Consider the following 25,045-nt stretch of genomic DNA (forward strand, 5'->3'; position numbering starts at 1 on the left):
GAGCAGACTTACGCCTTCTAAAACTTGGGTAATCTCATTCAACCAAAGTACAGTACTCTAAATTAAAGTGATGAAAATTAAAAAGAAATGCTACAGCTGCACTTAAAAGTTTTAGTAAAAAATATTAAGAAGTGTTTTAAACATTAGTCTGCACATGCCTGAGTACCAAGGGAAGGATGAATAAGCATCCTCAACTCAGTTTAAGCACAAGTTTCTAACCGTGCAGTCATACTATTCAGCAGTGAATGATTTTTACATGTATGTGCCCCACAGGTTGCCATGTTACTGGCAGTAAGATACACATTTTACTTGTACTTGATTGTGAGAATGCTGAGGACTTTTAGTTTGACAGGTTGTTTTTCTTAAAAAAAAACAACAAACTTTATTCCATTGTCACAGAGCTGTATTAAAATTATACATATATATTTATAGATGTATGTATTACCTAACTGCAGTCACTTCTCCAGAGAGGTCTAAACACTTGTTTTCCTCAGTAAAATCAAAGTAACACGGCATGGCTTTGTTTCATTAGAAAATTTCACTTCCAGATGTGGAAGACCTAATGAAAGTTTTTCTCTGGGGTTATTAGTACAGGACAGATGCAGCCCCATGTGCTATTCCACAGAGATTTTGACTAGCAGCTTGCAATGAAGTATGATCTGCTTCTTTCTGAGCCCTTGAGAAGGAGCATAGGAAAAATGTATAGGTACAGCCATTAGAATTAACAGGTTCAGTACTTTATATCTCCAATGAAGTTATTTCCTTGCTGAAATAGAGATTAGTCATTATTGACATGACGTATCACTGTTCTCAGCTGCACGGCAGTAATGCTATCACACATGCAACAAGCTCAATGAACAATTTGTATGAGGTTTACTATTCATATTTCAAGCTTCAAGAAATGCTTGTGCATGAGGAAGGAGTTTTAGCACAATATTCATGTGCATAAAGGCAGGCCTGGTAAAGACTATGTGGCTTACAGTCACTTGGGGCACAGTTGCCCAATATTAAAATATAATTGAGCACTGGGAGACAGCCTCATCTTGTGATCTCTGTAACAGAATTACTCTAGCATGCAACCAGAGTATTCAATGTCATGTTACAGATCCCCAAGAACCACTGCAACACTGGCTCGCATAGCTTGCTTGTGCTGCTGCTGTGTGCTGGCCTCCCCCAGAGCCACAGTGTTGGATTATAAGTGGAGAACTCATAATTCAAGCAAAAAAACCCCATTTCCCTACTGTGTTGCCATGTGTATTTGATTTGGGTATATATGGAGAATCTATCAGATAGTAATTAAAATTCGTCAAAGAAAAAAATACCTTTAACATAAAAACCCAACCTACTACAGACTTTGCATTAGTTAATGATGTGTACAGTGAACCAGAGAGGGAGTTAAAACTCTAAACCTCACAATGTTGATTTGATTAACAAATCAAATGCTTGCATAGCTATAGAAATGTCAATTGCAACATTATACTCTTTAATTAAACTAGTTATTTTGCTAATCTGCATTCCAGTACAAGGTTTGGGTTTTTTTCTCATAACTCTGCTGTACCAAGTCTTACTTAAATGCTTGGTTTATAAAAGTATATTTATCATTATCAAGCTTTCTAAATTAAAGTTGAAGCAAGCATTTCAAATGAATTCCCCCCTCCAATTGACTTAAGCTTTCTGTGTACATTTCCTTGCTTGCTTAATGCTCAGCAAAATCCAACAATTTGAACCTCTGTACCTGAATTTCATTGGATTATTAACTGCTAAATTTGTATTCTGTCAGGTGAAAGGAGGATTTACTGCTTCACAGCATGAGAAGTCTCCTCAGGTGATTGTAGCTCCAGCAAGAAATGCACTCAGTGAGAAGGACAGCTGTTGTAGTCATAACTCCATCATACAAAACAAAATAGAAGAAATTGGGAAATTCTTGAATTTGGAACGAGTTCATTCAGCAAGAAAAAGAAAATATGAAGAAGGCCAGTGAGGATTGGTGGCAGGAGATGAAAAGCATGTCTTCTAAGCATAGATAAATCACTTGCCTAAACCAGATTTGCAGAGGTATTCCTATGGAACATAGTATGCATGCACTGTGCTTTCATATTTAATACAGTATATAGACCTTGTCACGTTCAGAAATGGAGGCAATCCCTGCTAATAACGTTAGTTCTCTGTTTCTGCAATCAAATCCCGGTTGTTATGGGTTTTGCCCCGAAGTTAAGAAGTTCACAAGTTAATGTTTTAATATCCATTAAGTAAAACTAAATGATTACTTAAGAGTTCCCTTTTGCTCCTCAGATGCCTGTCAGAAATATTTCGTTTTCTCTGTCAACCGCTCGCTCAGTTTTCAAACTAGATCAGCTGCAACTGTTTCAAAATAAAAAGGTTTCTACAAACACAACTTACAGCAGCTCTGAGTGGCAGAACAGGAAAATCTCCTTACCTTTACTACCAAATTATTTAAATATATGTTGTAGTTGATACTGTATCAATAATGTCTCTTTCAACACTAAAGCATCAGATCTGACTAACTTCTATCTGGTTCGCATTTTTTCTCCTGTAGGGTATAAGGGAAATTTTCCCTTACTTTACAATTACTTGCACTATCATTTTTCTCATCTCCCTTCCTCGCTCCCCACACCTCTTGCAAAGAAAGACAGACATTCTTGTTGAAGTTTACAATATGAAGAAGCATAATCAATATTGCTACTGTTAGTTGTTGCAATTTATGTAAGAAAAATCAACAGAAAGTATTTTCCCATGTTTGTTTTATTGCCTTTTGTCCTGTTTCAATTTAGAATATTTAGCTTCCTTAAACCAATTGCAGACATTTTGGAAACATTCACAAATTACCAAAGTTTTGAATAAATTTCATCTATAGTGACATTACTAGGTCAAAAAAAAAAAAAAAAAAAAGTTTTAGGTGTCTGAGAGACTGAGGAGACTGTTTTTCACTTGATTCAAGTTTTGTTTCCAGGTGTTTAGAGTGTCATACAATTGCTGCCACTGCTGCTTTCCGAAGGTCCGATGTGTGCTGTGACTAGAGAAGTAAAACAGAATTGGAAGATGATTACTAGCTATCATAATCACCTAGTAATTCTTTTATAGCACTACTTTACTCTCACAAGCGAATAGGAAAATTTTTATTTTCCCTATATAAAAGGCTCCACTTAATCATTTAAGAGAATCCTTTAGCCTTCCCAAATATTTAAAGCAGCAACGGTCATTAGTATTCGTGTCACTATTAGATCATTAAATGAAATGTGCTGGAAAGTAGGACTCTTTCATTAAATAAGTTAATCACATTCAGTGTGAGCTTTAATAAAATTATGATAAATAGCAACTATTTAACTACCAGCAACTTACAGGAACAATACCTTGTTTCTAGTTAAAACACTCTACAAATGCAAGTGAAATAATTAGAACACAGTAAGTTTTGCAAAATGCTATGAAGAATTAAGTCTTACCTGACAACTACTTTCCTCTGTGTTTGATCTATTTTGCAGTATACCATCTTTGTCTTTACAGCTGCAAAAAAGCAATGCTGTTTTGAGCAATGTTTTCAAGATAGTGCAAAGGTATTAAACTGCATAAAAAACATTAAAAATTAAATCAATAAAGATGAAACCACGGCAGTTCATTTAATACAGGTTTGCTGTTGGTTTTAACAGGCTAGTAGGCGGAAAAGCAAAATGATGGGATAAAATGAAGGCCATGCATGAACCCTGTTGTTTGTTGCCTACCTGTTAAAGCAATATCCTGTTCAGTTTTTATGAACTTCTCCCCCCTACAAACACATCCTGTTTTAATGACAGCAAAGAGAACCAGATAACAAACCTGCAAACAAGTTATTAGTTCTATAAAAAATTACATGAAATACAGTTCCTGTCACTGGAAAGAAAAACACTTCTTAAGAGACAGCAGTTAGGCATGGTTTTGAGCATAAAGTTTTGCAGCCATATCTTGTAACAAATGCAGAAATTACAAATTAGTATTTTCCTTAATATTTAACATTAGCCGAGAAGACTATAAATAGTATTGTTCGTTAGTACTGGGTAAATTATGGTACTGAGGTTCTTACCATCAATAACAAATGCCTCTACATCATCAGCTCCAATCTGCAGTTCCTGTTGCATTGTGTCAAATGATATTTCTTTATTCTCTACAGCCATTCCCATGAAAGTAAGTAGCCTCATTTTTGCCATATTGTGTTCGTGCAACAAGCCTGTGTAAAAGTGTTGACAGCATATGAATTATAACTCAGTAGCTCATTGTTTTCCATGTTATTCTTAATACATGCTTCCAATAATTTAAAATTTATTTCACATCAAGAAAATATTCCATCTGTCCTTATTAACATTTTTTGAGGTATAACATCAATTCCTGCATCTTCCTTATGCTTTGTTAAAACACGTAATTTAGTTCCGAATTCACCAAGATTCAGTTGTTCTCAAGTGAAAGGTCATAAATATCTATGAAAGTGATGCAGAGGTTTTTTTGAAACATTAAAAACATGACCTGAACAAAATTTTAGGTGGCAAGGGTGCAAGTGAATGTCTCCGTTCACCTGAAAGAACAGCAATGCAAGAACAAGTGGTAATATCAGAACCTTACAGCCTCACCATGCATTCTCATGTAGTTGCTTGAAAATAAACCTTTCTCTCTAATGGTTCAGCAACATAACATTTTTGTGCCAGAAGGATGTGTTCTGGCACCAAATTAACTGTTATGTCACAGCAAAAAAGCATCGTGTCACATATGTTGCTTACAGTATCTAGCACAGCAATAAAGTGCTCTTCAAGAATAGAGGAAGAGTTATTAAAAGTTAGGTTAGATCTTTCACGTAATTGTATGAATGGCAACACAAGGCATTGAACCAAAGGACTGCACACCTCAGAGACTGCTTTCCTAAAAAAAACCAAAACCCTAGGTCAACAAAGTTGAGACATTCAGATGAACCAAGGTATTCCTTAATCCAGGCTCTGTGTGGTACCAACAATGGTTATGGGGAAGTTTCTTTAAAATGAATATCAAACATTTTGTTTCAAAATAACATTATAAACATTCACATTGCTTCAGTAAACAATTTAAGTTTGGAATTTATAACATCCATATGCTAACAGGAAAGCCCATTAGTGCACGACATCGTGTTGTGTTAATTAGCTATAATTATGATGCAGGTTCCCTGTTTGGCACTGATTCAACAAAAATGCGATCATAATTCATGCAAATGAGGAGCACCGGCAACTATACCTAACTGGGTTTAATGTAACTCTACAAGCATCAAAAAAAAAAATCAATTAGCACACATTAACCCTAATTAACAAATGCAAATCAGATGCTGATTAACTTTCTGAAAAAGACTGCAGATTAGATGTGGCCATGTTAGGGCGATTCAGTTGACACAGACAATTCTACTGCTGGCCTAAGTTGTCAGCATTAATAAAACAACAAATGGTCACAAACGGATGCCACCTGTAGGAGCTTCTCTGCACTAGTTTAGACTAGTCCTAATCCAGAGAAGGTCAGAACTAAAGACTGATGCTGCACTGGCACTACAATCCTATTATTGATACCCTTTATTTTAAAGCCAAATCTGTTGGCAACTTGTTAAAAAATTAAATAATAATCTTTAAAGCATGGTTAAAAATATATTTGTTTCTGGCAACAGATCACAAGTGCCCTGGAGAATTTTGGAATGCCTCATCTAATAATTGTATTGTTCCTACAGCAAACTGCCCTTGTTTTTCAAAGGCATGGCTGAAAAACTCAGACCAAGTTCCTAGCATTCTAGCCTGCGCTGCCTCAGAAGCCCCCTCTTGTCCACTGCTCAGAGACATTCAGAATTTTCTGAGTACATAAAGCAGGTGAGAAATCCCGATAACTGGAAGTAAGGCTGTCAAAACAGCTGACTTTCAAAGTTTCAAAACAGTTACACTGATACTTAAAGGTTTTACTATTGGAAATGCACACACTGTAAATTCACAGAGGTGTAAACACAGATACAGGGAGACAGAGCAAAAGAAATCATGACTATGGTACACTGTATAATTAATATCAACTATATATGTAATTAACCTCACATAACTTTATTCAAATGTTACCATAACAGCATTTTCAGTTGTGCACAGAAGTATTTGCTAACACAAGCCATTTCAATACATAAAAATAATTACAATGCAAACCCCACTTTCCGCTAAGAAAGAACGGTGTAAGATGTCTGCCCAACTAATGTGCAAATACATATGACAAAAAGTGTGCTTATTCTACGTACATATTTACAAACTACCACAAACTTGCTGCTAATTTTATCCGCAGAAAAATCACATTGGCATTTCCATCATTTTAATACCCAAAGTACCGGCATTTTAAAGCTTTGAGGGTAATTATTCTCAAAATTATACCACACTCCATTAAACAAAATAATGCTTCCTTTTAAAGGCTGCACTAAACTCTGTTTTATCAAAACTGTGCCTTTCCCTAAATGCATTCAGCCAGTGTTGAAGTGTCATTTGAAAATCAAAGTTATAAAAACAAAACAGAAAAAAACAACCCCAACCCCCGATTTTTACGGAAACATTCATTCATTACCAATATGTCAAAACCTTAATGCAGTAATAAAAAAATCTGCATCATTGAGCAACTTCTGCATTGTCACTGACCCCTGTCCTAAAAAGCTGGAATATAAAAAACGTAATTTTAATGCATGCAATAGCTTATGAACCAGTGCTCCTTTGAAACAGTCAATTACACATCAGCGGGGGAGTGTCAAAGTGTTAATTACTACTCCTTTTTTCCACAGTGTGTAAATAAAGAGGGTGCTGACATTAACATTCCATCACATCACTTCATGTGATGAAACAAATTAACTGGGACAGACTGAGGATTGCTAGCTCTAATGCATCAGCACACACAGACACACACACTATTTTACGTGTTTTATCTTACTTCTCCTGAACAGTATTTGCTGCTACAGAGTTATTAATCATAAAAAAAAAAACAAACCTGTAAGAGATTTATACAAGCTGCTGGCTTACTCTACAGTTGTAATCGGTGGCCTAGGCTAGATCACCAGTGCATTAAAATTTCTCTCCTGAAAGGTTTAAGAGAAAAGAAGTGGGGAAAAAGAGAGTTCTCTTCCAAATCTATGAAGCAGTTCATCCTAGTAGAACAACCCACAGTTAGATGGTCCATGTATGATCCAGTAGAGGTTAGACTCTACAAACTCTAACCCACTCTGAAAAATTCCCATTAAATTTCCTTGGCTTCAAACTGAAGCACTAAGCAGCTTCTTTATCTTATGCCATGTATATTAGTCAGAAATGGAATGATCTGAAAACTTACCAAGGGAGTCAATGAAGTCTTTGTTGTTCTGATAAAACTTGACATAGGATGCTAGTTTAGCACTTACAAAAATGGTCAAAAGCTAGAAGATGGGAAACAAATAGAAGAACAGTTTAAATATGATCTATGCCTCCCTTTCTGCACGCTGGGCAGATATATATATATATAAACAGTATTCAACAGAAAAACCATTAAAAGCTAAAATTATGTCTGCTGTCAATAGCAGAGGGCAATCTGTGCTGAGCTTACTTCCCTTTGTCAGGCTTGAAAGGCATTTTGATAAAGAGCTCATGGGAAGGCAAGTCTTGCAACTGGGTTTCTGAAACTTCTGAAGGGAAACATTTCACATATGGTATTTTTAATTCTAAAAGCATTAAAAGAAATCGTACATTGCAGCTCAGTATTACTGACAAAGGCAATTATTCTGATTAATTTCAAAAAACATGAGCAAAACACGGAACTCTACAGACACCAAACCATCTTCCTAAAAACAAAAGTTACTTACATCATGAATAAGTTCTCCTTCCAAAAATTTCACGGGTTTTAAGGCAAGAAGATGATCAAAGAGAAAGGTATTTGGATCCTTCAGTGCTCGTACAATACATCTAATGAGAAAAGGAAAATGCTTATTTTTACAGCAGTACACATTTTTATGAGGAAGTGCAACTCAATCTGTTGTTCCTTGCTTTCAAGAAAAAACCCAAGGGTTTTCAACTCTTCTTAAATGTAAGGTATGTCACATTCCAATTTTAACCTTCATTTTTACAGACAGAAGAAAAAAAGTATAGAAAGCATTAAGTAATTTGCCCAGCATCACAAAAGATATTTGCCAGGTGGTAAGACTACAATCACCCTACTGTTTCCATCTGTGCATTTATTTCCAGCCCAGCCTTCATTCCTAGAGGTATTTTTACTGTTGTCCTAAAATTTCATAGAACTAAGTTTTTAGGAAGATTAATTATACTTGCATATGTGACACAAAAAAGAGAAAACCCCAACACCAAACACTGCAACTGATAAATCATAGGCCTTGCAGCTCTAGACTATAAACAGACCTAAAGGGTTTCTAGAACTGTAGACTAAAGCTTTTGGTCTGTGGCACATGAGAAACCCTGGTGCTACACTCGCTCCAATGGCCTAGACCACCACCCTGCCACATAAAGTACCCCCAGGAGAAGCCAAGGGCTGCACAGACACTGCAGTATGAGAAACCCTAGTCAGATGCGTTCTTCTACAGGTAAAAGGCCTCAGATCGCCATAGGGTAAGTCAATGAGGTTTTCATTTATGCACAGACATTTTGATTTTCAGACTGACTCATCCTGATTCTCCTCCATGCTCAAGCATAAGCAAATCCCTTGAAAACTGTTGGCTGTACACACCCAGCCGAGCCCCACAGCTTAATAAAAAACCTAATTCCCAAGGTAGAATGTCAAAATACAACCTTTTACTCCTTTGGCCAATGGGGAAAACACACTCTTAAGAATCAATTTACTGTCTGATAAGCAAGTTTATTTGTGTGCAGTTCACATCCTTAGTACTTGCTTATAGAAAAGAGAGCAAGAATTTTTTTTTTTTCAACAGAACCTGCTATCTGCAAAAAACACTGAATATTAAATAATCAAATAATCAGTAAGTAAAAAATGGAACTAAAGGATGCCAATTCAAATTCTGATTGCACAGTTGATTTAAACAGAGTCAAGGTTGATCCCTCCCTCAGCAGTGACCGGAACACACCTGTGTACTTGCACAATGGAGTAAGCCTGGCTCTGCCTAGAAACTACTCAACTTACTGTAGAGTGCAGAAATAAACCCTTCACTAAGTCAGCCAGGCTACAGAAGAGGCTGCAGCAGGGCCCTTGCCTGCCAGGCCATTTGATGCTCTTCAACAGTAAGGCAACATAATGTAGCAACTGATGAAAAGCTACTTTTAAGGAAAATGGGAAGTCAGTATTACCTGTGAGCATCAACTCTAGCCTGGGAAGCATTGTCCTCTGTGTAACTTCCTAGTAGTTCCACCATTACTTTTGCTGCAGTGTCACTGTAGAAGAAAAATAGAGTTACCTCAGGAGTGCTGAAAAAAATGTAGTTCAAACAAGACACTCAAATATTTCAGTAATTCCATTACAATGTTATAGGTCAAATTAAATTACACTTGAAAAAGATGTAGATGATCCATTTTTGTTCTAGTGGAGAGAACAAATTAACTAGATGTATTCTTTCAATTCTTGTTCTACAAAATTGTTTATCTTCACCCTTCATTTCATTCTCTTAAACTGATAAATTACCTGCTGGTTATGGAAAAAGCTTTCTGAGCTAGGAACAGCTTTATATGGTTCACTAGAATGCTCTTCTTATGCACATCTGGATTTAATCACTGCACAATAAGTAGCCCTGCAAAGTTTATTTCAAAGGTAAAATGGCACATCTTAAAGAATATTTACGGTCAGGAAAATGACTCTATAAAAGCTGCTTTTTCTTCTTTCAGAGATTCTCTCTTCAAGTATTCAGAGTGAGAGCTGTTCATTTTACTGAGGAAGTTGAGCAGCTAGCACTTAAGATCGGCTTAGGCTGCTATAAAGCAAGCAGCTTCCAGTGCTGCTTTGACAGACAGCTTTCAGAAACACAATTCATCCAAAGAAAAACGGAGTAAAGCAACAGCCTTGTCTACCCACCTGATTATTTTGTGAACAGCAGCTCAATGTTACTGCTAACTAGCTCCAAGACCGTTACTGTGTCACTTCAACAGATTTGGATTTATTTTCACTTAACAGTTTTCACCACTAGTGAGGCCAGGAGCTGCTGGTGATTTTCATAAGATTTTCAGCAAAATATATACATACTGAATATGCTGTGTATACACACAAAAAGCTACTTCCTGTTTCTCATGGAATTCTTGTTAATTATTAAAATAGGAGGTGTGACAGTTATTCTGTACAGAGAATAGATTTTGTTGACACCATCTTACCACCTCCTTTGAACAAGAGAAGGTGTGGAGGTAGATACCACCAAAGCTCAGAAGTGAGACACATCCACAACTGAGTAACATGAACACATGCTTTGCATAAGCCCCCCCACACACACACAGACTGGAAACTAGTTGAGGTACTTCCTCAGTGGACAGGAGGAAGGTTGGATACTACTCTCCAGAGTACAGTGAGTTACAGTGTAAAGATAAGCTCTTCCTTCAAAGCAGCTAATTTTCAGATACAACAGATTTCCCCATGTGGTCTAATAGCCTACAAAATTTCACTTAAAAAAAAAAAAAAAATAAGGTTCAAGAATAAAGACTCAATTCACTTTAATTACTTAGGTTAATGGCATATATTACAGAGGGAAGGAACAAACCAGCACAACACTCCCCGTACATGCTGTTGTGTGCTGTGAGACAGGTTTAACTCATATAGCAGCATAGGCTGGAGTGGTTTTACAATACAATGACACCATCTTTATGCAGGTATTTATTTTAAATCTCACAATATGCCTATTTGACAGCTTCTCTATAGGGTGAGGTTTTGTGCTTCTAGAGAATTTACCAGATCTCACAGATGTGCAGTACAAATATGAAGACGTTACGGGAAACAAGTAATACCATATATAATTTGGAGGTACACTGAGCCAAGACACTTTGTGACCAAGGCACAAAGGCACCTTTAGTTCCCAGCTATTATCCCAGAACTGTGTTCAGGGATCTAAACATGAGTGAAACATTTGTCATAGAAGTCCAGCACTAAAGAGGTCAGCTCACATTTGTCATGCCAACTGACACCGGTGTGTAGAGGAACTGATAGCTCTGTATCAGTGAAAAAAAAAAGTAATTCGGACAGCTTTATATAGGAGGGAACCATTTGCATATAAAGCAATCAGTGACAGACTATGACTTTTGTATTTATGAAATCTTACCAACGCTAGATGTTCTAGTGAAGACAAAGAACCAGTTTAATACAGGACTGATACCATATAGACATTCAAACAAGGAGGCTCAGCTCATGTGCTATTCAAGCTAACAATACTAGACTCCTTATTTAATAGAAGCCTTCAGCAGTTCTTGTACATTTCAGAACTGTGGTACAGATTTCTGGAACTTTTCCTCTCCTCCCAGTCCATTATGAGCAAAACCAGGAAACTATGCATTTAACTAATTTCAAATGGTATTTGTAATCCTCCCCCACCTTTTTTTCTTTTTTTAAGTGAGGAAGGAGTGGAATCTTTCACTTGCATTTCTAGGAAACATCAGAATGCTCCAAGACAATTACCCCTGAACTTCCAGTACTAAGTTCTTGTGAACCTCAGCAAGTATGGCAGGCCTTTTCATCTTACTCGTTCCATTCACTGTCAGACTACTATGGTAAATTAGGGTGTTTAACGCAGGAATATGGATCACTATTTTATCAAAGCTCATTGCTAAATGTGTCTCACCTAAGATGCAAATGTGGACATTTTTTCTAGCAAGACAGCTTGCACAAATACTAGCTACACTTGCTAGTCTAGATACATAACTTGACAAACAGCCAGTAAGAATAGAAGTTAGGGTAGATAAAAGAAAAAAAAAAACCCCAAAAAACAAACAAACCAGAGAGTATTCAGAGACTTAGTAAGTTGCTGGAATCAAGTCCCTCTACATGACATGGTACTAAATGGAATTAAAATTAAATGAAACAATTATTTTGCAGGTGCCTGACATGCTAAGCTTTCTGCGACACGTATTAAGAACCAGTCTTGCCAGTCCTGAGCGTAAACTTGGGCAGGGCTAATCCTGCTCTGAACCCTGCCAGGTCCATGGCAGAGGACAGCTTTAAATTGCACAAGGCTGATGCCTGGCAGGGCTGCACAGCACAACCAGCTGCATGCAAGGCATGCATGCCTATAAAACTCCATCTGTAACTGGAAAAGAACACAGGTTGTGTTACCTCACAACTTCATACCAACACGGCTACAAAAATGCTGAAGACTGAAGCAGCCACACAAAACTACTGTAGAACCTTTACGGCAAGAACAGACAGCAGAGAAAGTAACTCATCTCTTGCAATGTTCAGCTACCAAATATAGCTCTAGGAAACAAGCCACACCAGCCATCTGTTCTCCAGCCACCACCACCAATTTTCTTCAGTTGATTATGGGAAAGATAAAATTCCCTCTTCAAAGAGATTAAGATGATTTTCATCATCAGAAAAAAGAACCTTCAACCAGACACTGACTGGAAAAGATTTGAAAAATCAAGCACTCTCTTACCACTGCAGGAAAATGAACACCACACATAGTATCTGCATGATCTACTTAGCATGAGCTATAAATCTGTTTACTACCAACTTATCCACTGGGGAAAATTCTTTTAACTATGGAAAACCACCTCTTCTGCCACAATGAACAAAGTTAAAATATAAAAGAAACCAAAAAAGTTACACTCAGTTGTTCCCAACAATGTATTCTTTTCCCATGACTCCAACATGGTAACTGAGGTATGATTTTTATTATTTTTCTGTTCCCACTTACCTTCCCATACTGCTAGATAGAGCAACATTCCTGAGTGCTAAAGCTGGAATGCTGCTGTGAGTTTCCCATACTATAGCAAATACTGCCCAGCGATGCAGGAGAGTGAACCAGGTCAAAGGTGCCAGGGTCACTTCTTGTTTTCTTTTCTGGATAGAAGTGTAAGTGCTCTGAAACATTGCTCCATTCACAGAATCACAGAATCACAGAATCACAGAATCCCAAGGGTTGGAAGGGACCTAAAAAGATCATCTAGTCCAACCCCCCTGCAAGAGCAGGGTAACCTACAGTACATCACACAGAAACTTGTCCAGGCGGGCCTTGAATATCTCCAGTGTAGGAGACTCCACAACCCCCCTGGGCAACCTGTTCCAGTGCTCTGTCACTCTTACAGTAAAGAAGTTCTTCCTGATGTTAACGTGGAACTTCCTATGTTCCAGTTTACACCCATTGCCCCTTGTCCTATCACTGGATATCACTGAAAAAAGCCTAGCTCCATCATCCTGACACCTACCCTTTACATATTTGTAAACATTGATGAGGTCACCCCTCAGTCTCCTCTTCTCCAAGCTAAAGAGACCCAGCTCCCTCAGCCTCTCCTCATAAGGGAGATGTTCCACTCCCTTAATCATCTTTGTGGCTCTGCGCTGGACTCCTTCAAGCAATTCCCTGTCCTTCTTGAACAGAGGGGCCCAGAACTGGACGCAATATTCCAGATGCGGCCTCACCAAGGCTGAGTAGAGGGGGAGGAGAACCTCTCTTGACCTACTAACCACTCCCTTTCTAATGCACCCTAAGATGCCATTTGCCTTCTTGGCCACAAGAGCACATTGCTGGCTCATGGTCATCCTCCTATCCACCAGGACCCCCAGGTCCCTTTCCCGTTCACTACTTTCCAGCAGGTCAACCCCCAACCTGTACTGGTACATGGGGTTGTTCTTCCCCAGATGCAAGACTCTACACTTGCCCTTGTTAAATTTCATCAAGTTTCTCCCCGCCCAACTCTCCAGCCTGTCCAGGTCTCGCTGAATGGCAGCACAGTCCTCTGGTGTGTCAGCCACTCCTCCCAGTTTTGTGTCATCAGCAAACTTGCTGAGGGTGCACTCAGTTCCCTCATCCAGGTCATTGATGAAAATATTAAACAGCACCGGTCCCAGCACCGACCCCTGAGGAACTCCACTAGTCACAGACCTCCAGCTAGATTCTGCGCCATTGACCACAACTCTCTGCCTTCTTCCTTTCAACCAGTTCTCGATCCACCTCACTACTTGATCGTCAAGCCCACACTTCCTTAGCTTATCTATGAGGATGCTGTGGGAGACAGTATCAAATGCCTTACTGAAATCAAGAAAAACTACATCTACCGCTCTACCATCATCCCTCCACCTAGTCACTTCCTCATAGAAGGCTATAAGGTTGGTCATACATGACTTCCCCCTCATAAAACCATGTTGGCTGTTCTTAATGACCCCCTCATCCTTGATATGCCTAGTGATGGAGTCAAGAATAAGTTGTTCCATCATCTTTCCAGGGATGGAGGTAAGGCTGACCGGTCTATAATTACCCGGGTCCTCCTTCTTGCCCTTCTTATAGATTGGTGTGACCTTTGCCATCCGCCAATCCTCAGGCACCTCGCCCATTTCCCACGACTTACCAAAGATGATGGAAAGTGGCCTAGCAATGACCTCCACCAGCTCCCTCAGCACCCGTGGGTGCATTCCATCCGGACCCATCGATTTACAGATGTCCAGTTTGCATAGCTGATCCCTAACCCAATCCTCATCTACCAAAGCAAACTCCTCCTTTGTCCTGACTCCTATAGAAATCCGGGGCCCTCGGGGAGAGTCTGCAGGAGTAAAGACAGAGGCAAAGAAGGCATTCAGCACCTCTGCCTTCTTTATATCCTCTGTCTCCAGGGTACCCACTTCGTTCAGCAGTGGGCCTATATTGCCTCTTGTTTTAGTTTTATTTGCTATGTATTTGAAGAAGCCCTTTCTATTGTCTTTAACCCGACTAGCAAGATTGAGTTCCAAGGAGGCCTTAGCTGTCCTAATTGCCTCCCTACATCCTCTAACAACTGTCCTATATTCCTCCCAAGCGGCCAGCCCCTCCTTCCATAATCCATAGATTCTCCTTTTCCACTTGAGTTTGCCCAGCAGCTCCTTGTTTAACCACGCCGGTCTCCTAGATCCCTTACTTGACTTCCTACTCATTGGGACGCTCCGATCCTGAGCTTGGAAGAAGCGGTCCTTGAATGCTAACCAACTATCTTGAGCCCCTTTACCGCCTAGTACACTTTCCCATGAGACATCCCTTAGCAGTTGACTGAAGAGGCCAAAGTTGGCCCTTCGGAAATCCAGAACTGTGGCTTTGCTAGGTATTCTGTTCCTCCCACACAGGATCCTAAACTCCACCATCTCATGGTCACTGCAGCCAAGGCTGCCATTGACCGTCACCACTTCGACCAAACCCTCCTTGTTGGCGAGTACTAAATCTAGCAGCGCTGCTCCCCTAGTTGGTACGTCCACCATTTGCATTAAGAAATTATCATCAATGCACTCGAGGAACCTCCTAGACTGTGAATGACTGGCTGTGTGAGTCTTCCAGCAAATATCGGGGTAATTAAAGTCCCCCACGACGACTAAGGCATGTAGTCGCGAGGCTACTTCCAGTTGCCTGTAGAAAGCCTCATCAACTCCTTCGTCCTGATCAGGAGGTCTGTAATAGACCCCCACAACTGTATCACCCGTGCCAGTCAGCCCCTTGATTCGTACCCACAGACATTCCACTTGCTCCTCATCCGACCCCGGACAGAACTCTATACATTCTAGTTGCTCTCTCACGTAAAGAGCAACTCCACCACCTCGCTTTGCTGACCTATCTTTCCTAAAAAGGACATAGCCATCCATGACCACATTCCAGTCATGTGAACTGTCCCACCATGTCTCTGTAATTGCCACTAGATCATAACCTTTAGCCCGCACACAGACTTCTAACTCCTCCTGTTTATTCCCCATGCTGCGTGCATTGGTGTACAGGCATTTCAGGGAGCCAGTCCTAGTACCCTTTTTCCCCTGCGGGACAGGGTCTAAAAAGCTATCCTTTCCCACAAGTGAATCAAGAGATTGATAGTCCTCCTTAGCCCGCCATCCTTCAATCCCTAGCATGTTCCTCTTGGGCTTGTCCCCAGCAGGCCCAGTTAAATCCCCTCCCCCCTTCCTAACTAGTTTAAAGCCCTGTCAATAAGCCCTGCTAACTCCTGCCCCAAAACCCTTTTTCTTCTCTGGGACTGGTGTATTCAGTGCAAAGCTTGCTGCACCAGATAGTAAGGACACTGAGTGCAGGAGTAACATACTATATTATCTGTGAAAGTTTTTAACGCCTAGGTTAAAAATATCACCTATTACTAGTAAGCAAAACCCACTTGGTAGCAACATTATTGGCAGTACTGGAAACAAAAAAAATCCAGATTTGATAACAAGACTAGCTAAGAACAGCCATTAAGAATGGGAATTAAGCTAGTTAAAACCTCTCAATAAATCAGTAAGATGACAAGTGTTTAAAAGAGTAAGCATGTTACAGAGTATCGGTGTATTTCTGAAACAAAGTAAGCACTGAGCCACCTATAAGATCTGATTAACATTTCTGAAATTATTTTTACCATTTGAAATCTTTCATACCAGACTACCAATGCAAAAGCATTTTAATGTTAGTGACAGGAACAAGAATTCCCAATGATGTTGTAGTAGCTCACAGCTCCATGAGGATTAATCATCACTAAATTGAGGTGAGCTACAAATGATCCTGCTATGCTGATGCAGCATTTCCAGGCTACCATTTCACCAGGCCAGAATAAGCTAACTCTCCTGCCAGAAGAAACTCTCTTCTTCCTAGGACAGCTCCACACTTGCCTTTTTAATCCTTGGCAAGGCCACCTTCCCAGTCCAGTCCTCTGTGCAGTTACACACATGCCGACACCAGCACACATGCGCACAGGTACTGGTAGCAGGAAGGGACAGGACAGAATTGTTTCCATTGTTTCCTCTGCAGCAGGGCAAGGCTATACAAACGTTCTGCCACTGGTATAAGTCAGCAGTGTAGAGGTCCTGATGCTGCCCCACTATGAAAACTAAACCAAACCTCAGTAAACTAACTCAAAACAGAGAGAAGGGGAATGGTGGAAGGAAGCAACACAAACACACATATCCCAAACTACAGCAGGGACAATTCAGATAAGCTGAAACTGCGGTGGAACTACACGCTGATACCACTTCTGGATACCAGCCCATCTCTACAACCCTGGCCAATGCAGTCAATACACCATATCACATCTCTTAAGATAGATTGATGACAAGTCTCAGTTAAGACGTTAATTTAGAGACATGATACACACAGGATTACTTTGCATGCCAGAAGACATTGGTCTGCCAAGTCTGTTAGATCAAGGTGATGCTTATGATCCAAAATAATAATTTAAAATGGCCAAGCAGGTATTCTGTGGACATTAATTTCCACGATGAGTGGAAAGCTTTGTCCTTAAGGTAATGTTTACATAAAAAGACTGATTCTGTTAACTGTGATTGATAAGCCTCCCAGCATCATTAAGTAAGAGATAGCACTGCTATGCACTAAAATGTCAAAAGCGTAATTAAATAATAAACATGGCACGATGCTACAATGCTCAGAGATTAATATTTATAGAAAGGCATAGTTTTATTTTGGGAGTCTGCTGTTTGCAGCTAATTGACTACTAACTTCAATATTCTTGAAAACACTGGTATAATGAAACAGTGCTGAAGGACATCAAAAGAAGAAAACCTAGGTGTATTTGGACAATCGGTGCAGCTTAATTTTAAAAGCGCCATGAGAAATACTTTCCTTACAGATCACTTACGATGCATCAACTTAAAACAGAGTGGTCTAGTATCTTATCACATCTTTCATACCTTTTTTTGCAGTCTACCAGGACATCATACAGCAGTCTCAGGAGAGTATGCTTTTTCTCGGTGCCAAGATTCCAGTCAGAAATCCATTTTCGAACCTAGGTAGAATACAAAGTGAAAAAGAAGCACTGGGGAAAAGACTAAAATAACCCTGAAAATATTTCTCATTTCCTCCCAAGCAGAAAAGGATTGAGAATGTCTTGCACCGCAATTTCTCCTTTGGGTCCTCTCACTCTCCATGCAGAACCTGGAAGCTTTCCCATGAGAAGCCAGACACCTATGCTCTCCATGTTACTTCCTAAGTAAGGATGAGTGATTCTAATACACTCTGATTCCACAGCAAGTGACGAGAACTTGATGCCTCATTCCTGATCAAGGCTTTTCACTTTCATTACTATCACAGGAATCAAACTGACACATCTAACTACATTCAGCATCAGAAACAGAAAATAAATGACAACTTAAGATTCTGCAGACTATCTTTAAATAAGGAATATCTTTAAAAGATAAGAAATTCTGTAGCCTGCATTTTTCATTTCACAAAGCTCTGGCAATTTATAACTGCGACGGTCTGTATCAACTCTGACTAGTATTTAGTGAGATGCAACATGGTTAATGCAAAGGCCGTAACTTGAAGCACCACATTAATTACCTGATCTAGGTCAGTTGGAATGTACTGGATGGCACCACATGATGAGGCTACTTTAAGAAGGCTGCAGTACACGGTGTATCTCACAGGAGTGTTCTTATCCATACCATGGAAGAGATTGCTCAGCCTAAACCACAAAAAATGAACAACTGAGTTAAAGAGCTTTCCAAAAACATTACTGGGGTGCACACAGATGTTTTTATTAAGATGAAGGTTAAAAAAAAAAAAAAAAAAAAAGTGCTTCCTTCAACAGAGAAACTTTGATTTAAAGACATACAAGGTCTTTAATATCTCTGCAAGATACCATTGCCTTGCTTTCCTCTGCACAATACTTACAGCTGCAATCTAAGAGATGGGCGCTCTCCTTCCCGAAATTTTACTAACTTCTCACACAGGTTTTCAATCAGTGCTTCTTGTTTGTCAGGTTCCAGGATAAGCAGCAAAGAGACTACACTGTTCATCACACTCTCAACATCTGTGCAAAACAAAACAGGCAGCTGTTTAAAACAGCAAGCAGCATTCATCAGTAGCTATTTGGTGCTGGAGAGTTACTTCTGCTATGAATGATTATTTGGCATTGGCAAGAACTGTAAAAGAGAGGAAATGCCAAGAGAACCAACATGGATATTCATCAGAATGTACCAGAGATTTGGTTCATGTAGTCTTTCACCAACATAACTCCACATAAAGCAAGAATTACCACTCTGAGGTCAAAGCAGAATTTGGTATTGGGTATCTATCTTGATCTATTCTCTGTTCATACATACGAGAAGTCAGAGGAACTTCAAGTTTTGGTCTTAAAAAGCAGCTTCAAGAAAACTGCTGCACTGTTCTACAGAGAATACTAACACCCAATGCTCAAATACAGTAAAACATTTCACAAGGATATACCCACATACAAGGAGCACAAGAGATAGCCTGCAAGAACAAAGTATATTCAAAAGCCCCCTCCCCCACAAGCTCCTGTTTTAAGCACTGTGTTCTATCCCTTCCAAACAGGACCAGGCAGGTTTGTGTTTTCTTCTCACAGTCTGCCCAAATATCAGTTACAGAAAGGATAGGAACAAAATTCCTTACATATAGAAAATACTTATTCCCTGAAATGACACCTGACCATCAAACAGCAGAGCAATAGCTTCTCTAGTACTCCATATTAATTTGCCTACAGTAAAAGGCAACATAAAAAATCATTTTAAGTACTCCTTCTTAGATGAACCAAGTATTCTTTCAAACAACACGTTATTCCTATCAGCTGCTGATTTTTTTACATGTAAAAGCTGTAAATGGAACAAGTATGTTGGTACAGAGCACAGCAGGCACATACATATTTAAGGCTACTGCAGCATTATCTGTGTCATTAAAACACACTGGTACAGTTTCTAAGGATCAACAGCCCTAACTCGATAACACAATCCTAATGTTTTCAGACAATAACCATAGAACAGTTTGAGTTGGAAGGGACCTTAAAGCAGTTCCAACCCCCTGCCATGGCCAGGGACACCTTCCACTAGACCAGGTTGCTCCAAGCCCTGTCCAGCCTGGCCTTGAACACTGCCAGGGATGGGGCAGCCAAAATGTCTCTGGGCAACCTGTGTCAGGGCCTCACCACCCTCACAGTAGAGAACTTCTTCCTAATACCTAATCTAAATCTCCCCTCTGACAGTTTAAAGCCATTCCCCTTGTCCTATCCCTGCATGCCCTTGTAAAGCGCCCCTCTCCAGCTTTCTTGTCGGCCCCTTCATGCACTGGAAGGCTGCTATAAGGTCTCCTTGGTTATCAATTTATCTTCCTATTTAATCAACATTTAAGCCTTAAAATTTCTACTTACATGTGCCTAGTCCTGATTTTTGTTGTTACTTTGTTGTTTCTTGATCTGCAGCATCACAGCCATTAACTGACAGCAAATCTTGGTTTTATTATACCTTTTTTTTTTTTTTCAGAGACAAAACCTGTTTTACACACAACTCCTTGTGCCCCCATAACAAGCAGAGTCTAGCTCGACTCCTGACTCCTTCAAAGGGTGCTGGATGTTCGGAAAGGGAGGGGTAGCACTCATGCAAATTTTACATGGTAATGACGAAATAAGCACTTCCAGTTTTATAAAGATGCACGCATTAACATGCAAGGCAGGCAACATACCTCTAAATTCTGCCAACCGTTACTGCTTGAAAGCACTGATGGCAGTATGTTTAGCAAAACCAGCAAGACTTAAAGATGCAAACCTTTGTCATCTTCTTTCAGGCACACATCACAAAATTCAATGATCTGTGCCAAGTCCACATGAAGTCCACCTTCAGCATTTTCTTCAGAGATTTCTGCTCCTTTGGATTTCAGGTAAGCTCGAAGTTCTGCAGCCTTAAAACAAAAACCAAAGACAACATACACAAAAGTTTGTGAAGGGCAAAGTCAAAAGTAATGACACTGCTTAATGACTTTTGTTCTCCAGCCACTCCTCTATCCCCACCACTTGCTCGCACTTCCTCACAATCCTCTACTTGCCTTGTATCCTACAATACTCCCTCTCCTCCACTTTAAGGCACCCAAATCCCAAATACTGACTCAGTATAAGATGCTGCAGTTACTGAACAGACCACATAACTGTTGAGCTTTCTCATAGTATGAGCATGTCACTTATGGCTAGCTAGAGCACAGCAGGCCTAGCAAGTTTCCATGACAAAGATGCTTTTTTTTTTTAATCTTTTTTATCTTTCACACGCTTTGAAACTTCAGGCAAAACAATAAAACCATTTAGTTGTCCCTTCACCAGAAAAAAAAAAGAAAGGTATAAATAAAACCACTTCAGAGGAAGCAGAACTTACTTCTTCACACAAGACAGAGCCAGTTCCCACTGCCATGTGATGACCCACCTTACCTTGTTAGAATTTAAGCCTACACTAAGAAATACCTTTCCCTCAGCGATGTGCCTATACATTTGCATTATCCCATGGCTTTAGCAGCAGAACCAAAACCTACAACCCCTCAGAAGCAATCTGAATGAGGCCATACAACTTTTGGCAGAAGGAGACTCCAACCAGGATGCTACCCTGACACCAAGTGTCACTGACTTCAAGCTCAATGTCAAATCACTACAGAACCATAAGACATAGCTGAATGCTCTAGGACCCTTTACTGTACTGGAGATATTTCCGATGGGAATTTACTAGATGCTTTGGCAAGCAAAAACTGAAGACTTCCAGCTGCGCATGCAGTTCCTGAAGATTTCCGTGTATACATACATACACACCGCTTTTAAAAGACACTGGAAGCAACAAACCCTACGACTCAAATACGAAGCAAAAAAGGATCCTACAGAGAAACCCCACAGTTCCCACGCCTGTGGCGCTGAGAATCCTGTAAACCCCAGAGTCATAGGAACGCTCCAGCCAGCACCTGAACTAGCTTCCCTCTCCTAAATAAAAGTGTGCTGCTGAGGGGAGACGAAGCCAAAGTCCCGAGAGATGAAGGACTGGAAGAAGGAAGCTACAGACACACACTTATCTGCCGGGCCCGCGCCCGGGCCCCGGCCCCGCTCCTCCCGCCCCGCGCAGGCCGCCGCAGCCCGGCCCCGCTTCCCCGCCCCGGCCTCCTCGCTCCGGTCTCGCTCCGCTCCCCCGCCGTTCCCCGACCTGATCCTCCTCCGTGATGTCGATGAAGGCCGGGACGCTCATGGCTGCAGAAGCTGCCACAGCCGGCCCTAGCACGCCGCCCGCACCGGAAAGGCACCGCCACTTCCGGCGCCGCGCGCCCGCCACTTCCCCTTCCCCTTCGCCGCCCCCGGGAGCGGGTCTCTCGAGCTCCGCCCGCCCGTCGCGCGCAGCTGGGCGGGGCGGCGTCGGCCGTTGGGCGGGAGGTGCGAGCGGCGCGGGGGCGTGCCCGGAGTGCCCCTCACGGTGCGCGCGCTGTGCGGCGCAGGAGGGAGCCGCGGGCCGCCTTCGGCCAGGGGTGCCCAGGGGTGCTTGTGCCTGGGTGCGGCTGCTGCTCCACTGATCCCACCTGGAAAGAAGAACGGATTTTCCCCCTTTCCGTCTAGAAGTGTTATTTCCTACCCCTCCACCCCCCGGAAAAAACAAAACCAAAAAGAAAAGGAAAAAAACAAAACAGAAAACAACCAACCTGGCTGAGTTCTTACATAGTCCTTTTTTCTGGAAAAGTTTAAATAATAGACTCAACTGCGGTATGGTGAGAGTGAAATGTGATCAGAGAAAGGGCAAGAGTTCCTCACCAGACGCAAGCAAGCTGTTGCTTAATTTTGTCTTGCCACCTGAGCTCATACTCCAACTGAAAGTAACGAATTGTGACTTGGTGTTACCTGTGTATTGCTCGCTTTTCCACCTAAAGAGTATGAAATCTATTCAACAGCTCTGGCAGAGCAGCAGGAACATAGCTTGACTTTTCCCGACATTTCAAAGGCTAAAATGAAAGCTGGGAAAAAAGAAAACTACAAGAAAACTTCCTAGTGCCTTCCTAGTGTTGACGCTGCTTAGCAAAAGGAGCCTCTCTCTGTTGTCAAGTGAAACACCCATTTAGCCCCAGTTTTGCAAAGGAGATATTAGGAATAAATGTGGAAACACAAATAAAAAGGGGGCTTAATGGTGGTATTTGGTGTTCTCAGCGGTTTGTGTTTAGAAATCATTTACACAAACTGGAGACTGGTTGAATGTCAATGGCAGCCTTGGAGTTTTCAAAGAGGTTTGCCAATATATTGGCAGGAAACCAGGAAAAACTAGCAATTGATAACAAACTCAGGAGATGGCTAGACTAGAGGCTGCCACGCTGCTGTGCTTAAAACCCAGCAGATGCTATTTTTGTTGTCTTGGAAATTCCCTGTGGAAATTCTTAATTCCTCAGTAAAGCAAGTCTTCCTGGATTCAGCTCCACCGGCCAGGGAGTGGGAGTGCCACCCCTCCTGCAAAAGCCGAAAAACCTGAATTCTGCCATGGAGTTACTGGGTTAGGGTTGCAGGAATCAAAGACCCAGCCTGAGTTTTGGGGGAATATGGTGAGCTTGCAGTACAGCCTTGGCATTTTTTGGCTCTGTGTGCTGAGTTTTACACATTTGTATCACATTTAACACACATAGCATGATTCTGTCTGTCACCTGCTTTTGTTTCGGATCACCAAACATTTTGGGAACTGTTTCTAATGCTGGTTTTATATGAAATATGTAGAAGATACTGGAAGCACCAGCAGTTTCCACCTTTTATCAGTAAGGGTTGAATTAATTATTAGTCCCATCACCTTACTATCATTATACGCACCATAGTTAGCAGAGACAAATAAAAGTATGTCTTAAAAACGTACCTTTTTTAAGTAGTAAGAATGCTGTACACAAACCTCCTTTTTCTGTTTTTTCTCACCTACAAACCTGACCAACTAGTGACTAGACTTAGTCATGGAGTCTGAGAGCCGGAGCAGGGGAGGCGCCTGCTCCAGAGTTTCCACAGAACTGGGCACAGCAAACCCGATAAAGGTCCACACTGTCTTTCATAAAGCCCATGAACTCGAATTAGTTTTGATCATCTACATGGTTGTATTACTTCTAAATAATGGCTCAACTGTTAATTTTTCTATCATCTAAATCCTGACTAATGAGTTTATTCCAGCTTGGGCAGTATTTTTTAAATAAAATCCCTATTTAACTGGTGCATTCTTTTCACTAAAAGTGTTTTTAATATGTTAGTACTTCCTGATTGATAGTTTTACAAATATTTTGTAGGCCAGCATTCTAGAAGGTGTAGATGGATATAGAAATGGATTTCTCTTTTGTGTGCCTAATCTGGAAAGGGATCTGATTTTCAGAGGATGCGTGTTTAAGCCTTTTTAACGTGCAGATGACTTTCATCTAGGACTGCTTCATACACTCTGGTGAGAATAAAGGTAACTTGGCATCCAACATGCTGGGGGCATAGGGATGTATCATCCCTTTGATTTGCACAGATCTTTAGGAGACAGTTCAGATGCCCAGTACCATTTGTGTTCTGGGATATCGTGCATGGCTGCAGGGTGCCATGAGTCTCCTATAAATGCCATGCTGTGCCTGAGATGCCTAATGCAGATGCCTCAGGTACCCCAGAGTATATAAATGAATAAATAACACAAGTTGCATCAGGAACTGACTCCCAGCCTCACTGCCTGGTTTTTGTTTAGGTAGTGCACCCAGATGGAGGTTTGTCATGTATTATGCTAAATATAAAATATAAAATAATCATTGATCATGCTGGGTAGGCAGAACATGACTCTAAAGAGCTCTGCTGAAATATCCACATATGGTATGTTGCATGATACTTTATTTGTCCCAGATGAATTGAGATGATAGATGATAGCTGGGATCTGAACTTGTGCATCAGGAAGTCCGCTTTGAATATAAAGGGGGCAGTATGTGTTTTGTGAACCTACCAATGTAAAGAGGATGTAGTGGAAGAATGGGTTTCAGTTTAATTGGAAGGATGACATTTCTGTGGAAATGAGGCAGTTGTTTATAGTCCTGTCTGCAGCTTGTGAAGCCAGGTCAGAAACGGGGCGTGGATGGGGTTAAAGCTCCAGCGGGGGCTGCCAGGGTGGGTGCAGTAGGGCTGGGAAGCCCCAGCCTCAGACAGGCACTGCCCTGCAGGCTGGAGTGGAGCGGCGC

General features: G+C 40.8%; 2 protein-coding genes across 2 annotated transcripts in view; one reads left to right on the forward strand and one right to left on the reverse strand.

Annotated features, from left to right (window-relative positions):
* The window catches only part of CCDC73 (coiled-coil domain containing 73), a 95,925-nt gene extending 91,650 nt beyond the window's left edge, over positions 1–4,275 (forward strand). The window contains exon 23 of the mRNA XM_065683239.1: positions 1,781–4,275. Within this exon, the coding sequence (XP_065539311.1) occupies positions 1,781–1,981 (201 nt within the window). The 3' untranslated portion in view covers positions 1,982–4,275. The remainder of the gene's footprint in view (positions 1–1,780) is intronic.
* On the reverse strand, positions 2,746–22,156 carry EIF3M (eukaryotic translation initiation factor 3 subunit M). The gene is made up of 11 exons (XM_065683237.1): positions 22,045–22,156; positions 20,641–20,773; positions 18,755–18,893; positions 18,422–18,545; positions 17,773–17,867; positions 9,294–9,377; positions 7,844–7,943; positions 7,339–7,420; positions 4,076–4,219; positions 3,462–3,522; positions 2,746–3,034 (listed from the first exon to the last, which is right to left on the reverse strand). The coding sequence occupies exons 1-11, from the start codon at positions 22,084–22,086 to the stop codon at positions 2,914–2,916; spliced, it is 1,125 nt and encodes a 374-aa protein (XP_065539309.1). The 5' UTR covers positions 22,087–22,156; the 3' UTR covers positions 2,746–2,913.
* Positions 22,157–25,045: the final 2,889 nt, after the last annotated feature.

This window comes from Lathamus discolor, chromosome 6 (genome assembly GCF_037157495.1).
Source record: "Lathamus discolor isolate bLatDis1 chromosome 6, bLatDis1.hap1, whole genome shotgun sequence".
Classification (NCBI taxonomy): domain Eukaryota; kingdom Metazoa; phylum Chordata; class Aves; order Psittaciformes; family Psittacidae; genus Lathamus; species Lathamus discolor.